The 14604-nt window shown below is 40.2% G+C and overlaps 1 protein-coding gene across 5 annotated transcripts in view; it reads left to right on the forward strand.

Moving 5' to 3' along the window:
- The window catches only part of ankrd11 (ankyrin repeat domain 11), a 166189-nt gene extending 151585 nt beyond the window's left edge, over positions 1 to 14604 (forward strand). For all 5 annotated transcript variants that reach the window (XM_033035670.1, XM_033035669.1, XM_033035672.1 and 2 more), the window contains 4 exons: positions 4415 to 4513; positions 8394 to 8537; positions 8967 to 9062; positions 10727 to 14604. In XM_033035670.1, the coding sequence (XP_032891561.1) occupies positions 4415 to 4513; positions 8394 to 8537; positions 8967 to 9062; positions 10727 to 10912 (525 nt within the window). In that variant the 3' untranslated portion in view covers positions 10913 to 14604. The remainder of the gene's footprint in view (positions 1 to 4414; positions 4514 to 8393; positions 8538 to 8966; positions 9063 to 10726) is intronic.

The raw sequence follows: 14604 nt of genomic DNA on the forward strand, positions 1-14604 counted from the left end.
AGGCATCGCCCACTCCGCTCCACGATAGCGCTCCAGCGCTGTGCCGCCACCGAGGCCGAGGTGCTAGGCGGTCCCCGCCAGGAAACGGCGTTCCGAGCCCGCTGGTAGGCCACGAGGACGGGTCGACGGGCAGCCCGGAGAAAAAGCTGCCTCACCGACCAGGTAGGGACCTAGAAGTAGAGTTGACGCCTACCCCCAACATTAAAAAGTCCATATCCCCTACGAACGAAAAACAGGACTCACTAAAAACTCTAAAAAAAGCGAATTAAAACGGACGGCTGCTGGCTAGCAGCCGTTCCTCAAGATGGCTCCTCCTCCACCTGAGGGATAGACTTGGCTATCTTGATGTTGCTGTACTGAGGGATAGCCAAGTCTATCTTTCTTGGCTAACAACCTAACCTTCGGCCTCCAAGACACAGGTAAATTTTCGTGCCTTATTTTTGGGTCAAAAATAGTGTCTTAATTGCCGAGAAATACGATATACTATACCAAGTGGGACCCGTTGGGCCCCGTTCCCCCAACGCAATAATACAGCACTCACCCGTTCCCCCAACGTAACCCGTTCCCCCAATGCAATATTCCACCACTCACCCATAGCTCCCAGGGGAGGCCTGGTCCCCCAACGCAACCCGTTCCCCAACCTAAGATTCCACTACTCACCCGTTCCCCAAACGCAACTCATTCCCCTAATGCAATATTCCACCACTCACCCATAGCCCCCATCAGTGCAGGTCGGCTCATTTTTTCACCCTCCCTCATTTTAAACTTTAATAAAAATGTAATTGCACTAAGATGTGATCTGGGTGCCCGACAAGGCCACCTTTTCTTATCGAAATCTAATCATTAAACTTTACTGTGCTGGGTTAGGCTGGCAGATTCTATCCTATTTGCTGTGAAGGACTCAGTGTTCTGGGATAGCAACATTGTAGCCGGTAGAGCATTGTGACGTCATAACTGGTAACTGCCCAACTGCCAGTGCAGATTTGAAGAAATCCTTCTCAAAGTGGGGTTTTGGAAACTTTTAAATATCAATAAGTGGGACCCATTGGGTCCCTGTATCCACAGGAGGCCTAGTGTCCCAACGCAACCTGTACCCCAACGCAATATTCCACCACTCGCCCGTTCCACCAAAGCAAACCCGTTCCACCAACGCAATATTCCACCACTCACCCATAGCCCCAACTGTGCAGGGGCTGCTAATTTCGCCTAATTCACCCTCCCTTAATTTAAAAGCTTCAGTGTACTGTGACATTAAGAAAAATGCACTTGCACCTGCTAGAGCAGGGGTCGGCAACCTATGGCCCCCGGGCCGAATGCGGCCAGTAACCCAAAATCATCTGGCCCGCAGGCATATTTTCTTTTCCGTAATTATCCGGCCCACAGATTTCCATAATCTGCAGTACCTCCCAGGCCCGAGGCTGCGGGTCGCAAAGAGGCCTGCGCTGGCGGCCACAATGGCGGAGTCGCCGAGTGCGGCCGAGCGCTGAGCTCTGGCTGTACCACATCCTGCGCAAAGTCGCCGGAACGGCCGCCCACCTTCTGTGTCTGGGCTTCACTGTCGGGATCAAAGATCAGCTCTATGATCTTTGGTCGGGATCGGGGTTGTCAATAGGCCGGGGACGAGTATGAGTGGCATCCTCAAAGGGGCGGGATCCATGTGTACATGTGATAGATGTGGCTCGCCATCCACTCACACACATGTGTCCTGGCCCCTGTGCAGAACAAGGTTGCCGACCCCTGTGCTAAAGCTAGCAGGACTCGGTGTACTTGGATAACAACAATGTTGCGAGCAGGGCTACAATCACATTGTGACGTCATAGCTGTAAGCACAGGGAAATTGGGCTTTTGTAAATCTAAAAATGTCAATAATTTGTGAAATACAATATCAATCTGAACGAAACTTGACACAAAAGAACCACAGAACAATTGTGATTAAGGTGTTGCAAAATCATGTCATCGATTTAGCGCCATCGTGTACCGTTTTGGCATAGATCCAGGATCACATGGGCAAACACGCACAGATAGATGGATAGAAACAAACTAACAAGATAAGAGTTTAAGTTATTTTTACACACACACACACACACAACTTAATTAGACCCACGACGGGAAAAATCAAGAGTAAGGTTCTGCAAAAAGTTAACCACTACTGTGTACCGTTTTGGCCAAAATACAATCACGCCATCAACACACACATGTATAGAAACAAGACGAGACTTTTAATAGTACACTAGACCAAGTGTAGATCCGTTGGGTCTGTCCCCCCAACGCGGGGGGGGGGGGGGGGGCAGCATGCGGCGTCACACACACTAACCACCCCCACACACATACTAACAACCCCCCCACACACGTTAACCGCTCCCTCTATTCCCTATCTCCCCCACTCCTCTCTCTCTATTCCCCTCTTCCTCCACTCTCCCCGTCACCTCCCCCATTCCCCCCCCCCCCTCTCTCTCCCTACCCCCTCCTCTCCCTCAATCTCGCCACTCTCCCTCCCCAGGACCTCCCTGGCCCCAGGGAGCCCGCCGTGCAGGTCCAGAGCAGCAGCCGTCGGCCTCAGAGTCAGCCTCAGCTCCTAGGCCTCACATCCTCGGCGCGTCCGCTAATCCACAGCAAAGATCCTATAGCAAGGATAGCCGCTCCGCTATAGGATCTTTGCTCACAGCCGCTCGCTCACAGCCGCAGGCCACCGGCTTGCTTCTGAATCCTCTCAGTCTCTACATTGGGGGAACGGTGATGGGGATGATTAGCTCCGGGGGGGCGCTTGTCTCCGGGGTGAGCGCCAACGCTACGTTCAGGGACCATCTCTTCCGTTGGCGCTCACCCCGGAGACAAGCGCCCCCCCCGGAGCTAATCATCCCCATCACCCTTTCCCCCAATGTACGTTCGCCAACGCAATATTCCACCACTCACCTATAGCCCCCAACTGCACAGGCACTGCTCATTTCCCCTCATCCCCCAACAATCCCTCCCCCTCCTCTTCACCCTCCCTCTTTCCCCTCACCTCCTCCCCTCTTTCACACCCTCCTTCACCTCTCCCTCTTCCTTTCCCCTAAACTCAGTCACTCACTCCATCACTCCATAATCCCTCTCTCCTCCCTACCCCCCTGACCCATTAGGCCCCGTTTCCCCAACGCAACCTGTTTCCACCACTCACCCGTTCCCCCAACAGTCGGCGCTTTCCAGAGTCAATGAATGGACTCGATGTTTGGGTCGGCGTCGGCGCTCCCTTGAGCCAATCAATCCTTCCCACGTGGGGGGGGAGGGGGGCAAAAATCTCACTCTCTCCTCACACCCCTTGAAGCTGCTGATCCCATTGATCTCTGCCACCTCTCCCTCCCTCTCTTTTTCCCTACCCTCACTCACTGCCTCCCTCACCCCTCCTCTTTCGGACTTCCCCACTAAAGAAAATATTTAAATAACATTTCTTCTCGTCCCATTCCCCACTCGGTCAACTTTCATAGCTTGTGTACTGGCAGCAGAGATCATATTGTGATGTCATTGTCGGTTTTCTGGATCTTCACGGCAGCTTGTGTAAATGAGATGCCACTGTGATTGGAGGACTTTGAGATGCCATTGTGACATCATCACTGGAAACTGCCGGAATCGTCTCCCACTCACAGGCAGTTATTATTTTCAAAGTTGGCTCTTTTTAACCTTTGAATATCAATAACTTGTGAAATATAACATCAAATGTGAAGAAACCTGATATGAACGACCATGGGAGAAAGCTGAGTAGAGTTCTTCAAAAGAAATTGCGCTATTTGTACCGTTTTAGCGTAGCTCCTGAGATCACAGACAAGTATAGATTGAACAGAACTGGATTTGCTACTTTGTTATTACGCTGGAGTTTACAGGAAAACTGAATGTTAAGTTATGGTAAATAAGCTACATAATTCGATATTAGGCATTTGATAGACATTTGCCGAATTACCTGTAATTGCTATTGTTGTGATTTAGATGTAGAATAAATTTATCTGATAAATCTTTTAATCTTTTTCTAAATAACACCATTTAGAGAAACAAAAATTATACATGATGTATGGCATTTGGTGTGATACAGTTCCATTTTTCCGCATAGCTGGAGCAAACATTTAGGTAGACACAAAATGCTGGATTAACTCAGCGGGACAGGCAGCATTTCTGGAGAGAAGGAATGGGTGACGTTTCGGGTCGAGACCCTCCTTCCATTCCTTCTCTCCAGAGATGCTGCCTGTCGCACAGAGTTACGCCAGGATTTTGTGTCTACCTTTGATTTAAACCAGCATCTGCAGTTCTTTCCTACGCAAATATTTAGGTTATATTTGAAAACATTTGTTAATATTTGTGGACTACGTTTTAGAAAAATCTATAGTTTTAGTACTTGGATGTAGAAGTTCTGAATTTTAAATAACTCATTGTTTCAATTTCTTAGATTGCACCACCACCATCCTTGTGTGAGCCTTTGAAGGAGCTTTTCAGGCAGCAAGAAGCTGTGCGTGGCAAATTGCGTCTTCAGCATAGCATTGAAAGGGTAAATTATATTCTATTATATGCTGTATGTGTATAGGCCATCACTACCAATTTTGCATGCTGAAGAACAGAATTAACCCATTTCACAAACCATATTCTCTGTTTCTGAACTGATCAGTTCATCATATTGCCTTCTATATGTTTCTCAACGGTGGCACAGTGATAGAGTTGCTGCTTTACAGCACTAGAGGGGGGTCAAGGAAAGAGCGTTCACGTCGCGGCCCTGTTTCAACCAATCTTTCCACCACCACGCACAAGAAGCACAAGACAGACACCATTGTGCAGATGCCGAGAAGTGTGTTCAGCTCTGGCTGAACAACTTCTAATCTTGTGTGTGGACTCGATAAGAAGAAGAAGAAGCACTAGAGGCCGGGTTCTATCCTGACCATGGGTGCTGTCTGTACATAGTTTATAGGTTCTTTCCTTGACTTGTGTGGGTTTTCTCTGGGTGTTCCAGTTTATTCTCACATTCCAAAGATGTACAGGTTTGTAGGTTAATTGGCTTTGGTAAGATTGCAAAATTGTCCCTAGTGTGTGGAGGATAGTGTTAATGTGCGGGGATCATTGGTCGGCACGGACTCAGTGGGCCAGAGGGCCTGTTTCTGTGCTGTATCTCAAAACTAAACTTAATCCATCTTACTTCTTTTCCTCCCGCAACTTGCCATTCGAGCCTACTCCCCATCCTACTTAAATTAGTGTGTTCCCAACAATTTTGTGGGCTCAAAGAGGTGCAAGAATTGGACCAGATTCGTTCCTGTTTTAGCTACACATTTAGAAGTTACTTCCTACCTGAAAACAGAACTTGTATAGCAAGTGGATAAATGCTGCATTCTTAACCTTGAAAGAAGGAAGAGTTGTATGGGTTCTATTGCATTGCTTCTTCAGCGTTATGGAGAATTGGTCCTTTAAGTTATTTTTATTACTCTTCACACTCGCCTTGGTTCATTTGGAAAAAACGTTCTCCTCTTCTGAAGGTTGTGCTTTGAAGCTCTATTCTGGAACAAAGAGCACACAATTTAATATGTTGCTGAGCTTTCTGCAAATGAGAGATTAAATTTAAAAACTAGTACGTAATCCAAAAGTTCTAACCTACAGTGCCCCCAATAATGTTTGGGACAAAGACCCATCATTTATTTATTTGCCTCTGTACACAATTTGAGATTTGTAATAGAAAAAAATCACATGTGGTTAAAGTGCACATTGTCAGATTTAATTAAAAGGTATTTTTATGCATTTTGGTTCACCATGTGAAAATTACAGCTGTGTTTATATATAGTCCCCCCATTTCAGGGCACCATAATGTTTGGAACACATGGCTTCACAGGTGTTTGTAATTGCTCAGGTGTGTTTAAATGCCTCCTTAATGCAGGTGTAAATAGAGCTCTCAGCACTTAGTCTTTCCTCTAGTCTTTCCATTATCTTTGGAAACTTTTATTGCTGTTTATCAACATGAGGACCAAAGTTGTGCCAATTAAAATGAAAGAAGCCATTGTGAGATTGAGAAACAAGATTAAAACTGTTAGAGACATCAGCCAAACCTTAGGCTTACCAAAATCAACTGTTTGGAACATCATTTAGTGAGCTTACTAATCGCAAAGGGACTGGCAGGCCAAGGAATACCTCCACAGCTGATGACAGAAGAATTCTCTCTATAATAAAGATAAATCCCCAAACACCTGTCCGACAGATCAGAAACACTCTTCATGAGTCTGGTGTGGATTTGTCAATGGCCACTGTCCGCAGAAGACTTCATGAACAGAAATACAGAGATAATACTGCAAGATGCAAACCATTGGTTAGCTGCAAAAATAGGATGGCCAGGTTAGTTTGCCAAGTAGTGCGTAAAAGAGCAACCAAAGTTCTGGAAAAAGGTCATGGACAGATGAGACGGAGATTAACTTATATCAGAGTGATGGCAAGAGCAAAGTATGGAGGAGAGAAGGAACTGCCCAAGATCCAAAGCATGGGACGGGCCCACCTCATCTGTCAAACACGGTGGTGGGGGTGTTATGGCCTGGACATGTATGGCTGCCAAAGGCACTGGTTCACTTATCTTCATTGATGATACAACTGCTGATGGTAGTAGCATAATTAATTCTGAAGTGTATAGATGCATCCTATCTGCTCGAGTTCAAACAAATGCCTCAAAACTAATTGGCCTGCAGTTCATTCTACAGCAAGACAATGATCCCAACCATACTATTAAAGCAACAAAGGTGTTTTTCAAAGCTAAAAAATGGTCAATTCTTGAGTGGCCGTCAATCACCCGATCTGAACCCAATTGAGCATGCCTTTTATATGCTGAAGAGAAAACTGAAGGGGACTAGCTCCCAAAACAAGCATAAGCTAAAGATGGCTGCAATACAGGCCTGGCAGAGCATCACCAGAGAAGACACCCAGCAACTGGTGATGTCCATGAATCGCAGACTTCAAACAGTCATTGCATGCACAGGATATGCACCAAAATACTAAACATGACTACTTTCATTTACATGACATTGCTGTGTCCCAAACATTATGGTGCCCCGAAATGGGGGGGAACTATGTATAAACACTGCTCTAATATCTACATGGCAACACCAAAATGTACAAAAATGGCCTTTAATAAAATCTAACAATGTGCACTTTAACCACGTGAGATTTTTTTTCTATTACAAATCTCAAATTGTGGAGTACAGAGGCAAATAAATAAACGATGGGTCTTTGTCCAAAACATTATGGAGAGCATGGTATGTGCAATTGCACCACCAAAATGGTGTATCTGAAATGTAAAATTCTCTGTTGTTCTGAGATCAGCAGAGAAGATTATTGGCTGCAACCTTCCCTCCATTGATGAACTGTACACTGCAAGGGTCAGGAAGCGAGCGGGCAAGATCATCTCTGACCCCTCTCATCCTGGCCACAAACTCTTTGAATCACTTCCCTCTGGAAGGCGACTCCAGATTGTCAAAGCTGCCACAGCCATACATAAAAACAGTTTTTATCCACGAGTAGTTGCTCTACTCAACAGTCAAAAATCTGTAGCCTCCCTTTGATCTGGTATTTTGTTGGTTCACATGCTTGATCAATGGTGTTTTATCATTAATGTCTTATTATTATTAATGTTTAGTGTTTCTGTCACTGTATGTCATGTTGTTACTTGTGATTGGAGCACCAAGGCAAATTCCTTGATTGGGAATACTTGGCCAATAAACTTGCTTACTTACCTGCTTACTTACTTACTTGTTTGTGCACTATCGCTACCAATTTTGCATGTTCAAGTACAGAAGAAATTATATAATTTTAGATGTGTTCTTTTTGTGTTCCTGCTATTTTTCATTGTCAATGTTATTTTTTTGTTTACAATTCATTCATTTGGCCTCTTTCCACAACCTACCAACAATGCATTTTATTAAATGTAAAATATCTGTTTATTCAGGTGAGGTTTTTTTAATATTCTGTTCAGATACATAGTACCAGCATCAAAAACTGAGGTCCAGAGAAAAGATAAAATGCAAAATTATGATTCCATGTTTCCTGCTATCTGTGTGCCTCAGTGCACATTTACTCACCGTGCTGAGAGCTTCAACGAATGACTTTCCCCTTGGACAGCCAGCACACTACATGTGTGATGCATTTACCATTGCACGGAAGTTGAACGTTTAATGATTTGTTTTAACGACTTTAATTGAAGGCGTTGAGATCTACAAATCAGTATCTATAAAAATAAATTAGTCCCAGGGATTAAATAAGGATTTTCGGTTACATTTGTTGTTAACTGTATTAATTAATTTTTCTTCACATTTTTGCAGCTAGAATCTTTAGGTTAGCTATTACCAGATTATTTGATAAATTGTTGTGTTAAAGAGTTTGAGGTAAAAAATATTTTCCTTCATTATCAGGAAAAGCTAATAGTTTCATGTGAACAAGAAATTCTACGAGTGCATTGTCGAGCAGCAAGAACAATAGCAAACCAAGCTGTGCCATTCAGTGCTTGCACAATGTTGCTTGATTCTGAGGTGTACAACATGCCATCAGAAAATCAGGTCAGTGAACAAAATACAGACTATTACTCTTTTTTAAATTTCTCTTTTGTGACATTCTACTTATTGAAATTTCACTTTATAAATTGATATGTCTTCTCACTTGAGTGCAGCATTTTGCATTATGAGCAAAAACTGAAATAATACTTTATATCCATACCAGTGTACTTTTGATCTTAATGGTTTATTTCTACTGGAACAATTGGCAGTTTAAATCATTAGGTATAACTGAATATTGAGGTACAAGGATCTCAGTCTGAAGGGTCTCGACACGAAACATCACCAATCCATCTTCTCCAGAGATGCTGCCTGACCCGCTGAGTTACACCAGCACTTTGTATCTAACAGAGCATTGTCTATTGGATTTTTTATCATTAATTTATGAACTAAATATTCTCTGGCTTCTGTAATTTTTCTGGTGCTTTCATCTAGGGGGATGAAAATAAGACATCAGTGAGGGATCGATTTAATGCCCGACAGTTTATTTCATGGCTACAGGATGTTGATGATAAATATGACCGAATGAAGGTAACTATTTTTGTGCTGTATAATATACCATGATTTTTGGAAATAAGTACTAAAACATTACAAAATTAGTTGGACCATATGATTTCAAATACTGATTTCTACAAATGTACCTTTGGTATTTTCTACCTTTATAATGTAAAACCGTCAGTAAAATCTGCGAAAATTTATGCAAAAATGAACCCGTTCTATGCTTTTTAAGTCCGCAAATCTACAGCTGGTCCTGTGAACATTTAACATTTTAAGCACACTACGATTTGACGTGGGGCTTTAGCTTGTTGAACAAAGAAAATTGATTTGATTAAGATTTGTGCTCAATGACCATCAGAATAAGGTATGGTGCACAATGCTGGCATTCAATTGCAAATGTTTCATTTATTTATTAGGCTCTGAATTTTAAGGTTGCTAATATAGCATTAACTGCAAAATGAAAAATTGAATTTATGCAACATATAATGTAACTTTCTACTCCCTTCAATGAGTAAATCTCATGTTATTTACACTAGTAGGTTTCTCTGACTTTAGAAATTCTTAATACACCAGTCGATTAGATGGTACAGAATAATCATTTTGGAATTAAGAATTCTAAACTCAATTCTAACTTCTGCACAATAGCTAGGATGATTGGAGAAATTAAATGCATACCTGTTTAAATTAACACAATAAAGAAAATTAAGTGGTGTTAAATATATAAATAAAGAATGGTTAATTTGTGATAATCCTTTTTAAATATTCAGCATTCTATGGGTGATGGGGGTTATTTCTTTATTATCTCAGATTCTTTATTACAACCTTTAATCTGGACCACCCTAATCACCTAGTCCGATCTTGATAAATTCATCAAATCAACTGAACAAATGAAAATTTGATTCACATGCATTGGTTATTTTATGTCCTGATGTACTAACTCAGTTCCACAACTGTGCTGCAACCAATCCCTGCATCAGTGGGTCATAAGCTCGCTCTTGAAAGCTAGTGACTACTAAACAAAATACTTTTAAACAAAAGACATTGATATGAGAAATATATTTGCATTAGTGAAGGCAACCATACATATTATACAGAATTTGTGATTGACGTCCCAAAATGAGGGTAAATATTGAAAAAACTTTTTTTTCCAGCATTGATTTTGGGAAGAGTTGTATTTTTAAAGGTGTTCAATTTATAAAGAACATAGAGGACAGCATTGCTATGGCATTATTAATTTGGAAGGGGGCAAGTTTGATCCTCGCTTCACTCACATTTCCAGAATGAACTGGGAAGCATACAGAATGAAGTTTGGTATTTCTCTGAAAGATGAAAGGAGGAATACAAAAGCATTGCAAGTGAAATGTTGATGGTATGTTTCCTTGCAGATGACCCAAAAGATCATTCTGATTGTTTGGGGAACCCGTCGGGGAAACCTCCCATGTTTACAGAGCAAACATGTGAAATTCAGCTGGACAAAAATATGTTGAAAGCAAGCTAATAAAATACTTCCTTGGAGGTTGAAAGTCCACCACAAAATAACTTACCAGGAAAATAATGCAGTTATGATTGAACGATTAATTCAAATCCAATTTACTATAGCCGAGATTCTATTTTGAAATAATGAGAAGATGGGATGAACTTCCTTTTGCTGAAAAATATTTAATTACTAATACTTTGAATATTTTTTTCCTTGACAGACCTGTTTGTTAATGCGGCAGCAGCATGAAGCAGCTGCATTAAATGCAGTACAACGAATGGAATGGCAGCTAAAAGTACAGGAGCTTGACCCAGCTGGACACAAGTCCCTGTGTGTCACTGAGGTCCCTTCCTTCTATGTGCCAATGGTTGATGTGAATGATGACTTTGTGCTTCTGCCAGCATGACGGTGATAGCATGTGGTTGATAACCGTTTGTGGCACAAGTGGGATACTTCCCAAAGGAACATTAGTTTAAGGTTTTTTTTCTTTAAAATCCTTAAGTGCTGCTTGCTAATGATTCCCTGTTTCATGAGGAGGAAGCATCATTGAAACTATAATTGCACTTTTCACAGATTTTAGATATCACTTCTGCAGGGAAGAAGGATGTCATGACAGGTCAGTGGTTCAGATATAATGAAACTTAAGCAATTACAGCCTGCACACCAACTGCAGGCCAAAGGTTGTATGCCCGCATTGAAGTGCAGAACAGTAGGACTCAGCATAACTGGTAACTGCCATCACAATGCCCTTGATCATGTTTTTTTTTTTTTTTGCGATAGGAAGGCAATGACAATTTAGTGATGTATGTTGGCATTAACAATAATTTTAGCTTCACTTTAAAGATTTGTTGGAAAATGAGTAACAGTATTGCATATATCTGTTTATTAACAGACAAGTTGAATTGGGTGATCAAATGTGTATTGTGTGGTCAAACTTCATTGATCAGGGTCATCCGGTCACAAGTTGAACTTTCAAGTACATTCTTAATTATTATAAGACAAACTGGTAAGATTTTGGAGCTTGAAGTCGTTTTATTTTAGGAAAAAATAATATCCAGCCTATTATACCCATATGGCTTTTACATGAACTGTGAACACAACAGTGATCATGAGACTCAGACTCTACTGCAATATGTTACTGTTGCAAACATGTAACTCAAGACAAACCCTGCTGAAGCAGTTTTATTTTGGTAGGGCCACTGAGTGTGTTTTTCTTTTCTCTTTCCCCACCCATCCCTTTATGTTTTTGGGGCATTCATTGCTTCTCAAGTAGAGAGCACCACTTGACACTACAGAGCCAATACTAAATGGGTTTTTTAAAGAATCCCTTAAATTCTGTACAGTTTTTTATACACATTAACCAGTGTACTGTGATGGCAATGGCTGCCTTTAGATAATTTATGTTGCCACTCATTACTGCACAGTTGTAAATAAGTACTCGTACTGTAATATCATTCTTCAGAGCTAAATGTAAAAAAATCCTCAAATGTACAGTTTTTTTTAGATGGCACTTTCATTTCAATTTGGGAAATGGGCCAAATAATTTGAAATGCTCATTGTTTTATTGCTTAACCTTGGAAAGTCACATTTTCGCAGTGGAATCAAGTTTTGTTATGGCTGCAGAAAAATGTATTCAGTTACTTAAAATTTTATACCTATTTGTTAGTGTGGAGTAGCTTCTTCAACTTTTTATTATTCAACTGTGTAGTTTATTTGCTAAATCTTTTCATGTTTACATAAACTACTGCACAGTAAATTTAAAAGGAAGCACTGATTCTGATTCAGTATACAAATTACTTTGAGGACAAATGCCATGTTAGTTTACTTGTGAAAAGTAGGCATTGGGCAATTGTAATGCCACTTCTGCCTTTTGAGACATGTGGAATATTTGGTTTGTATTCATACCCAATAGTAAATTTGTCACTATTTAGGCCATTTACACTTGTTTATTGCTATTTACAGAATAAAAATTGAGAAATCAGAATACCAGTCCTAGTTAAAATGCTCTCTAAAACAATGGCAAATAGTCTTTTTTTCCCTTGCAAATTTTATTGACACAAAACTGTATCATCAAGAAGCATGATTTAAAAAAAGAAATAGAACAAGTGTGCAGTTATTTTGGTAAATTACTATAAGCATTCTTCAAATACATATCTCTATTTACTGATGTCAACAGGAATTCAAACATTAAAGTGGGGCACAATTTTAAACAGCAAAGTAAAATTCTTCAGATTTTTGGCTTTCATTGGGTACACACTCATCTTCTGACTCAGGTTAAATGACTTGTTCCCATCCAAATCTAAAAAAAATCTTGCATTCTTCATACCTGTGAATTCTTAAATGGAATTATAACAGCCAGATCGTAAATCTTAATCTTACAAACAGGTAAAAGGCAAGTTTAGGATGAAAATAAAAAAGCACTTTGATACAAAAAGCGATCAATAGCTGGAGTGTTTTAATGGTTAAAACAGTAGAGGCAAATTCCATAGATGCTGGTCAGTGAAGAATATGTTTCTATGAAGCACAAGCTAGGTTGAACCCTCTCATCTATAGTCACGTAATCATTAAATATCTAAATATAAGATTTCACAGAATACTGTGTTGTATAAAATCACCAGGCCTACTTCTCAAATTCTGACCCCACTGAATCCACAATTGAGTGGGCTCTCTTTTGCAATTAAACTAAATATTTACGATGGAAATTAAAATGTGTATCTAATAAGAAGTTTGAAGAACAGCGTAATGTTCACTCATAAGTACTCGACAACTGTATAAAATAGCAAAGCAACTATCAGATATATGTTGTCCTCCATTAAGTTCATCACTGCTGCTACTGCACTGTTATACAATAGCTATAGGCTGTTTTATTACAGTTGCATTTTAATTATCGTAATTGTTTTTAAATAGGTGGGCTAACATTATAATCAGTGGGTTCATGACTATTTTTGAACTGTTGCAAAAGTGTACCAAGACACCAATTATCCTTCACATATTTAAATTGCATTTATTCTTTTAAAAATCTGTTTGATATTTTGCAGATTTCAAGACTGGCCAATTATTTCAGTTTATTCAAAGTGAAGAGTAGTACATTGAAACATTATCTATGGCGTTTTGTTAATGTTTTAAGTCATAGCAGTTTAATCATTCAGTTTTGTAGAAGACAGAATCCTCAAAGGTGCTCACATTATGGTAACTTAATAGGGATCTGGTTATTTCTATCAAAAGATCCTTTAATGGAAAGCTGCATTGAGCGCTGTGCACATTGGCTTTTTGGTATTGCGGTATTGTAAATTCCAACCTTTTTAGGTTTAGCAAGGGCATTATTTTATTTCTTACTATGAAAATAGTACAATTATGTGTTTTGAACTACCTGATTACTATGATGGCTCATTGGTAAGTTTTCAGAAACCAACGTATGCAGAATGTCCTTCAGTTGGTGCCTGGAAATTGTTGACATTTTATCTGGGTAATTATTGTTGAATAGAAAAATGAATATAAAAGTTCAGCAAAAAAATCTGATTGTTTACACTAACTTCAGAGTCCGGTTCCTGTTCTGTACTGTATTTTGATTAGTTGTACTATTTTTGGAAAGTAAATGTATTGTAAATCAGGCACATGTTTTCTTTGTAATGTTAGCAGTTGAACTGCGTGCATTGTATACCATTTTTGTCAACTGGATCTTTGAAGGTAGGGCTCAAACAGTGGAGATATTATATCCATATTTAAATACTAACAAACAGATGAATGATACTCAATAGACTGATGATTTATTAAAATATATTTTATAGCCATGAGATGCAGTGCAACTAAACTGAGGGTTGCAGGACTTCAGTAAATATTGGTCTGATTGTGACATTTCCATAATTTGAGATATTCCCATACCAGTCCCAGAAAAATGCACCTGATGAATGATTCCAGATTGTGGTCAATCCCGCAGTGTTTAATTTAGCAGTGTTTAGATTTATGTATGCTTCACTACTTGCCTTTTTTCCAAATAATCTTTCCCTTTTTGAGGAGTTGAGTGTGTGTAAAAGATTTAATAGCTCACAGTGCCTAAAATTTAGCACTTTTGCATCATGCCATTACAAATCACCTTTT

This window comes from Amblyraja radiata, chromosome 17 (genome assembly GCF_010909765.2).
Source record: "Amblyraja radiata isolate CabotCenter1 chromosome 17, sAmbRad1.1.pri, whole genome shotgun sequence".
Lineage (NCBI taxonomy): Eukaryota > Metazoa > Chordata > Chondrichthyes > Rajiformes > Rajidae > Amblyraja > Amblyraja radiata.